The sequence below is a fragment of the Mus caroli genome, chromosome 18 (genome assembly GCF_900094665.2).
Source record: "Mus caroli chromosome 18, CAROLI_EIJ_v1.1, whole genome shotgun sequence".
NCBI classification, from domain to species: Eukaryota; Metazoa; Chordata; class Mammalia; order Rodentia; family Muridae; genus Mus; species Mus caroli.
The window spans coordinates 33,776,220-33,784,737 of NC_034587.1; the positions used below are offsets into that span (position 1 = coordinate 33,776,220).

At 50.3% G+C, this 8,518-nt stretch overlaps 1 protein-coding gene across 6 annotated transcripts in view; it reads right to left on the reverse strand.

Moving 5' to 3' along the window:
• Hbegf (heparin binding EGF like growth factor) overlaps window positions 1-8,518 on the reverse strand; it is an 18,077-nt gene that overhangs the window by 7,919 nt on the left and 1,640 nt on the right. The window contains exons 1-5 of one of the 6 annotated variants that reach the window (XM_029471714.1): window positions 8,307-8,489; window positions 3,978-4,084; window positions 3,404-3,725; window positions 3,024-3,197; window positions 481-658 (exon numbers count right to left, since the gene is read on the reverse strand). In XM_029471714.1, the coding sequence (XP_029327574.1) occupies window positions 481-658; window positions 3,024-3,197; window positions 3,404-3,449 (398 nt within the window). In that variant the 5' untranslated portion in view covers window positions 3,450-3,725; window positions 3,978-4,084; window positions 8,307-8,489. Of the gene's footprint in view, window positions 1-480; window positions 659-3,023; window positions 3,198-3,403; window positions 3,726-3,977; window positions 4,182-7,925; window positions 8,490-8,518 lie in introns of those variants that run through there. The other 5 variants (XM_029471713.1, XM_029471716.1, XM_029471711.1 and 2 more) reach the window with 5 other exon arrangements.

An 8,518-nucleotide genomic window follows, 5' to 3' on the forward strand; every position in this document is an offset into this window, starting at 1 on the left:
ACCCACTGGCTCACATGTACACACTTGGGTATACACACCCACTGGCTCACATGTACACACTTGGGTATACACACCCACACAGCATGTGACTTATGTCGCCTCCTATCAGCTGCTGGGAAACCAATCTGCTGTGTTTCCTAACAGCTTTCCTTTCCAGAGAAGTCTCCAGGACCCAGGGCCCTCCTTCCCAGGTGCCCGCTCTCATAGGCACACACTCATCTATAGGGATGCAGGGGGAAATGTCCTGAAGGATTGAGGAGAGTCACAACCCCATGCCACAGGAAATGACATCCTCTTTGGTGGTGGTGGTGGTGGCGGCGGCGGGGACTTCCGCTGACTAAAAATATGTCCCTTCCTTTGAACTTCCTCCCAGAGGTTGAAAAGAAACTGGGTGACATTATGAATTCAAGGAACAGTGACAAACAGAACGTGTGGCTGGCAGTGTGACAATGAGATTCCTCCTGGGAGTGGAGCACTTACTTGCAAGAGGGCGTATGAAACTCCTGCAGGTATCTGCACTCCCCATGGATGCAGTAGTCCTTGTATTTCTTGAGGCACGGGTCTCTCTTCTTTCCTAACCCCTTTCCTTTCTTCTTCTTTTTCCCATTCCTTTCTTTGCTTGGGGTGGCCAGGGCTTGTGGCTTGGAGGAAAAAGCAACTGCAGGAAAACAGTTCTGGTGAGCTTTTCTACTCTGTTCCTCTGCAAAGGCATCTCCAAATATAAGCCAGGCTGATCTCAGACTCCCATTTCACCCACCCCAGCATCTGGATCATGGAATTACAGGTGGATACCCCCCAAACTGATGAGGGTGCACACACTCTTTGGTCCCACCTGAAGTCAGAGGCCTGGGAACAAACTCTTTAAGAACCACCAGAAAGGAAACTTTAAAGAGGAAATAGAGGTTGGGTTAGGTCCCAAGGAAGAAGGGCTTTGTTCTAAGAACGCCAGAGTAACTGCAGGTCACAGCGCAAAGCTATCAGCCTGGCTCTGCCGGCTTTCTACCCTCTCTGTGATCTCCCACGAGCTCGAGTCTATGTAACCCTCAATCAGCCTCATTTCCTGGTCCTGTACTTGGTGACCCACTTGCAGGAAGACTGTGTCACAGACAAAAATTGCTTTGGGAGAAGGAACATGGCTGTTTGGGGTAGGACGCTTCTAAGATAAGAGTGTCTATCAATTGGAAACCTCTTCTCTGGAATTCCCATTGGTCACAGGGTTTGGTACAGAACCTACCTCTGAAACAGAAAACTAGCCACCTCTGATTTAAAAGGCCTTACTTTTCTGAGTTTGGGCAAGAAATCTGCCTGCCCTAAGCCCTTTAACAATTTATCCACCTTTTCAAACATCCAATTAGATTTATCCTCAAATGTCCTATTTATACCTGGGGTAGGGAGGGGCGTTACAATACGTACAAAGAACTGTCCCAGAGGAACTGGACTATGACAACCCCCCTCATCTTTCCAGTCTGTAGATATGGGGAGGGTCAAATTCACATTCAGGTGGGACTGGCCTTTAGCCCAGGAGTCTGATGCCAGCCTTCCCTGTTCCTGAACCCAGTAGTTAAAAGGTGCTTACTGTCCATAGCTATAGCTTAAGTCTGGCAGAAAGATGGACATGATAGGTTACACTAGGGACACAGAATCCTCAAGATAAATGAGACTTCAAAAATGCTAGGGCATTTTCATAATGAACTGTTAGATTCCAAAAGGCAGGGGCTTTCCCCAAGGTGCCACAGAATTAGAATTAGAGCAGTGCTATCTGGTCCTGTTCCAGGCTCCTTAAACACTCAGAAGGTGTTGCTGGTGGCCAGAGGAAGCCAGTCATCAGAACTCCAAGGAGAGCAAAGCAGAATCCATGGCAGAGAGAGGTGCAGAGTTAAAACTGACAAGTTAGGCTCCTGCTGAAGAGGGAGCTGTGAGTCAGGTTGACAGAGGTAAGAGGAGCAGCCATGTGGGTGGGGGGTGAGTCACAGCCCTGCCCAGCCCTATCCAGCCAGAAAGAGAGAGAGAGAGAGGGAGAGAGAGAGCGCGCCAGGAGAATCCAGACTGTTCAGGACATGGGTGACCCCAGGGGGCCACTGTTGAGAGGATGATGTGTGGGATCCCAGCCTCTCAGTTTTAGAGCAGACTCTTGACTTAATGCAAAACAGAGAAAGAACCCAGGGAAGCCTTGGGTGAGAAGGGAGCAGGCATGCAAAGCAGCAGGTGGGGCTGAACAGAGGTGTGTCTCTTTCCAACCAAATATAGTCATTCCGGGGCCCACAGGGCTTCTGGCTGGCTCCGCCCCTGAGAATCACCGCAAGTGGCAAGAGGCAGGGAGGCCCTCAGGTTCTGGACTCTGACCAGTCCCTGTGCTCAGCCCCAGATACAGGTTATAGGATCATACCTAGACCTTTCTTCCTGGAGTCTCCTTAGGGATTCCAGCGGAGTCTACATGTTTCAGACCCACAGCGTTTCAAAATAGCCTCGCAGGACCCAACATTCACCATTCATGGCCAGCTGCAGGGGTGCTGGCCACATCTACCAAAGCTAAGAAGAGTTCCTCACTGCCCTCTTTTTCTCTAGCTTGGAGACAGGTGGATGAAGGAGACTAGCATCGCTCACATTCAACATTCCCATCTGTTAACTCTTTTTATATATAATCATCACATATATAATCAACATCAAATAGGACTTGCACTTTTTTTTTCCATAGAAACTCTAGAGAAAGCATTTCTATTGCGCCTTCATTCCATCTAGCTTATCTCAGAGGACAACCTGCCTCCTTCAGTTTGCTCCAAAATATAAAATAAGACCCCACACTAGGTGAGGCCAAGGACAAGACTGACCGCACTGTATTACAGAACCCCCATCTCCAGTCAGCCCATAAGTTTTTCCTTGAAGTCTTCCATAAACATCCCTCAGTCCTCGGGTGGGGGGTGGGGGTGTAAGGGAGTGGGAATGGGGGCAAAAGCATAAATCTTAGGCCTGTGTATTCTTCAGCTGCGAACAACATCTAAGGTTTAGTAAGCCTCCACACCCACCTTTGAAAAGGTCCAGATCTGTCCCTTCTAAGTCCTGGACCCCCTGAGCACGATCAACTCCCGTGGGTAGCAGCTGGTCTGTGGATCCAGTGGGAGGGTCAGGGTTGCTGGTTGCTGCCGCCAGACCTCTCCGAAGCCGCTCCAGACTCTCACCGGTCACCAACGCGGACAACACTGGACAAGAGAAGAGAGGAGGCCTCAATAAGACCCTTTGCTTAGACCCCTCTCTACCACGCCATCGAGGTCCACGCCCGCCCTTCAGGGCGCACGGGCCCCACCAAGTGGCCCGCTCGGTGGGTGGGGGGCGCCGCGGCGACCTTCCCACGTGTCCCCCGCACGACGCCCACCCCACCCCCGACCTCGGAGACATGAGCTCTTACCTGCAGCCAGAAAGAGCTTCAGCATCACCGACGGCAGCAGCTTCATGGTCCCGAGCCTGGCGGAGACGGGGAGGCAGCGATCACTTTGGATGCGGCGGCCGCTGGACGCCTGCACCGGGGCCAGGCGGTGGAGGACAGCGAGGTTCCACTAAGGCACCGTCCGCTGCCTGCCTCTGGGTGAGATCCTGTCTGGGAACCTTGCGGCCGCGGTTCGTCTGTCTGTTCAGAGTCGGTCCGCGCGTCCACGCTCCAGCCCTTGAAGGTCTGTCAGGCCGACCAGCCAGCCGCGTGCAGCTCCCCGGGCCAACTGAGCTCTCGCTCGCTGCGCGCGGCCGGGAATAAGGCTCCGGGGAAGGAGTGGGAGCCCCGCCCCGCCCGGCGCCGCCCCCTTCCCTCCCCCTCCCGCGCCGGGAAGCCAGCCCGGCTGGAGGCGCCGACAGCGCTGCCCCGGACTAGGCGGTTGCGGCGGGAGGACCCGGAGGCGCTCACATTTTTTGGGACCAGGCCAGAGCAGCCGTGACTGGAGTGTGGGTGTAGGGTGAATGACCAGCAGGTGGCGAAGACCGGATCCTACCTTTCCTCCTACGCGGGTCTCGGTGCAGCCTAGTGAAAGGTGATCTGAGAGCTGTTCCTGGCCTCTGCCCCTGCATCTATGACAAGTCCCCGCTCCACACTAGGTATCTGCACTCAGATGATAACCAAGCAGTAAATAATAATTCGTTTATCGTTTAGAAACTAGAAACAGGAATGCCAGCTTGTCTCCTGAGGGCAAAGTGACCAGACACGAAGTTGAAATCATTTGATGCCAATCCAGCAATAGCAAAGGAAGTTAGGAGTGGCTTCCACTGCTTTTCCCCAGGGGACATAGTCTACTTTAGGATTTCTGAACTATGCGATATAGTTCCCAGGCTTTTGCTATCAGAGAGAGAACAAGCCTCATACTTTCCCTTGGCTATTAAGACCACTCTATCAAACATAAGCTCACCTCTCAAAGGATCCAACCAGCTAACCTCGACCCGTGTGTGACCAGTGCCCGGCTGATATTGTTTCTTTTCCAACTGTTGTATTTTTATGAGGAGGGGGGTCGTCTGGAGTCAATGTCCTGACTCAAATAATGACTCCCTCAGTAAGTATTTCAGCTCCCAGGGACGTGCTGGGTAGGGAGTTTGACACAGGGCTGGGTTGGCATTCAGAGCCTTCAAATTGTGCCAGACAGAGAGCACTTTGCCTGATTCAGCCATGTGTAGGGATAAAAACAGGCCTACTATTTATACACTGTCTATCCCGCTCTTTCTCTCCACCCCACCCCCACTTTCTCAGGGGTCAATCTGGCTTCCCCCCTCTTCATTCTCTGCAGCTACACTCCCAGGCCTAGGTGTCTACAGTGAACTGCCATGTCTTACAGACTTGGATTGCTCTTTACCGGGTGAACTTGAACAAGATAATTCTTCGAGTTTTTTGGAAGAAGGTCAGTTGGTTTGATTTTATGTGTATGGGTGTTTGCCTGCAGGTATGTCTGTGTACAGCATGCCTGTCTGGTACCCACAGAGGTCAGAAGAGGGTATCAGATTCCCTGGGACTGGAGTTACAGATGGTTGTGAGCCCCTGTGTGAGTACAGGGAATCCAACCTGGGTTCTCTGGAGGAGCACCCAGTGCTTTTAACAGTTGAGGTGTGTCTCTAGCTCCTAAGATAATTGATTTTACTGAGCCTCAGTTTCTACACATCTCTAATGGGAAAAATGCCACCTTGGGTGCTCAGTATTGGGCCCAGGACCTCAGCAGCTGGCCACCACCCCAGCCACACCTCATCTCCTCCAAACTGAAGCCATCCAGGGGTCAGGGTTCTCCCCGGGGGGGAAGGGTGGAGGGAGACACTTCCTGACACATGACCAAATCACTCCCCTTTCTCCCCCTCCCACCATTCACACCCTGCTCTCCTGTCCTGGCCTGCTTCTTCCTTCCTATGCTAGGTCCTTCCGCCTCACCACTGCGTCAGCTCAGCTTTGTTGGGGCAACTCCAGGCTTTCATCACACCCAGGAGCCTCACCCTATCCAGGTTTGTGTGTCAGGTTTTACAAGGAAGGGCCTGGAGAAAATAAGGTGAAAGACCTGAAATGTATTTAGGATAGTCACTTCCCTTCCCAGAACTGCAGAGAACCTAGGACCGAAAGACTAAGCAAAATAAAACAAAATTACAGACTGAGAATACAACTGAGTGGTAGAGAGTTTGCCTGGCATGTGAAAAGCCCTGGTTTCCATCTTTAGTGTCTCAGAAAAAGAGAAAAAAGAAGAATTATCACCACACGACCACCAGCAGCAGCAGCACCACCACCAACAGCATCATCACCATCACTACCAATACCACCATCACTGTCGCTGCCACCGTAATCATCACCATCAGCATCATCACCACCGCCACCACCATCACCACCACCACCATTGCTACCACCATCAGCACCACCACCATCACCCCACACACTTACTTACAAACAAAAATGTTTAAGTATTCATAATTGCTATATCGAGGCTAAGAGTGTGTTTCTGTGATAAGAGTGCTTCCTCGGTGTGAATAAGGCCATGGATGTGATTCCCAGCACCATGATAAAGAGGGAGGGAGGGCAGAAAGGAAAGAAATAACATGTCTAAGAAACTCTGCACTTGTTTTTTTTGGGTATTGAAATCCTGGCAGCAGAGGGTAAATTGGACGTGGGAGAAGCAACCGCTTTATAGAAAGAACCACAGGCCATCTTCAGTCCAGCTGAGACGTTCTGGTGACTGTGTGTAGTTCATTACTTGACAAGAAAGTCGGTATCTTTGTTGAACAGGACCCATTATTAGAAAAATCCTTAAGCTGATCCCAGCACATAGAAGGTAGAGGGAACAGGGTCAGGAGTTCAATGCCATCCTCACTAATATATTGAATTTGAGTCCTATCTGGACTACCTGAGGACAGATCTCAAAAATAAAAATCTCAATCATAATGCATCCTGGAGTAGCCCCGTTAGCAGGCTTATTCCCTAAACATTCACGGCCACACTGTCAGAGCAAGTGCGTGCTACAGGCTGAACTCAAGAGCCACGCAGAAGAGGATGTGTTCTGGTCCTGTACTCACACCTTAGATTTGACGATGGATTAACAGAGCCTTATCTGAAAAGACGACAGGTAGACGTGGATGAGAAGAAGAAAGCAGATTTGTGATCATTGGTGGCAGAGCATACCGAGTTTCGCTGATAATGCAAAGGGTGGGAGTAGAAACTAGCTTAATGCATTGAGAGGGTAGCAGGAAGACCACAGGCAGCAAGTGAAATGGCCGTGGGACAAAGACGAGGACAGAGGATGGAGGACATAAAATGACAGGGTGGACAGAGGATTATTCCCCATCATAGAGAATCAAACAAGATGAGGATGGGAAACTGGAGTTATGTAAGGTTGTTCTGTATGGCTTCTTCCTCTACCTGCTCTGCCTGTCACGAGCCAAGGACTCACTCATAGGTAGCGCTCCAATGGGCAAGTCTGCTTTCCTCAACTGTTGACGGTGCGTGAGCAAACCCAGGCTTCTCTGACTAGCCTTCTGCTCCTAGTGAGTCAAAAGGGAGCTAATCTAGAGCAGAACCCATGGCATCCTGTTTCCCAGCTCAGGCCGGGTTCCCAGGCGGCTGGAAAGGCAGGCTCCCTGGGACTCCGAGTGCTGCTGCTGACTCACTGCTAAAGCACTGAGTCCTTGATTTGAGGAGAATTCTAGGGCGCCAGTGTGGAGGAGCTGGAAGAAAAGTGCTCCAAGGAATGGGAGTTGGGGGTGGGGGGTTGGGGCTCTGGGAGAGAGGCTTTTCAGGATCCTTTCCTCTCTGCAGCTGCTACAAAGGCCTTGTTAATGAGTTCCTCTAAACCTGGCTGTGCATCCGAATCACCAGGGAATACATTAAAGATAAAAAGGCCCAACCAGATATGGTGGCGGTGCACACCTTTAGTTCCAGCACTTGGGAGGCAGAGGCAAGACAGGTCTGAGTTCGAGGCCAGCCTGGTCTACAGAGTGAGTTCCATGACAGCCAGGGCTGTACAGAGAAACCCTGTCTCGAAAAAACAAAACAAAACAAAAAAAGAGAAACAAACAAAGAAATTTTTTTTAAAAAAGCCCAAACTCTGAGTTGGGAGTGTAAGTCGTTGGAAGATCACAAGCCTAGCGTGTACCAACCAACCAAACAAACAAGGGGTTATGTAAAGTCAGGTATGGTGGTACATGCTTACAATCTCAGCACTTCAGACCAAGACAGAATTATCAAGATTTGGAGGAAGTCCTGGGCTATATGAAACACTGTCACAAACAAACAAACAAACAAACAAACACAACAAAACCAGAAACCCTCTGGAATTGGAACCTCCGAGGTAGGAGCAGAGGAAATCTGATAGATGTTTGTATGCATTAGATATGCTAACGTCACTACCCTCATTTTAAAGGGTGAGAGCTCAAAGATGAATGCGACAGTCCAAGGTCAACCAGCTAGGATGTGTAGCTCAAGATACCTGAGCAAGTGGACGAGAAGACAGCAGCTTCCCTCCCCTTTGTCTCTGCACACAATAACATCCTCGGCTTTACTGAGGGTGTTCTGGAAGTGTGGCGCTGCCTAACTGGGCTGAACGGAACGGTGGCCATGGATGAGGGCAGCAGAGTGGCTAAGAAAACGGACGCATGCAGGAATCAGGCAGTCGTGAGTTCAACTTTCCACACTTATTTGTAGCTGCTGTTTGTTTTGGCTTTGTTTTCGGCTTTCTTTTTACATTTATTTGGTTTGTTTCACTTGTTAGTTGTGAAGTGCTTGCTGGAGCCATTTCTCTCCTTCCACCACCATGTTGGGTCCCAGATACCCGACTCAGGCCGTTGGGTTTGGCAGCAGACGCCCTCACCTGATTAGTCCCTTTTGTTCACCTTTCCAACCTGCAGCACGTTATTCAGTGTCTTCTTATATGTGATGTATACGTCTAAAACAGGGTGATGACAGTAACTATCAGAGGGCTCTTGTGATGAATAAATCAGGTCATGTGTATAACATAGAGTATGATCATGTGTAAAACATAGAGTATGATCATGTGTATAACATAGAGTATGATCATGTGTA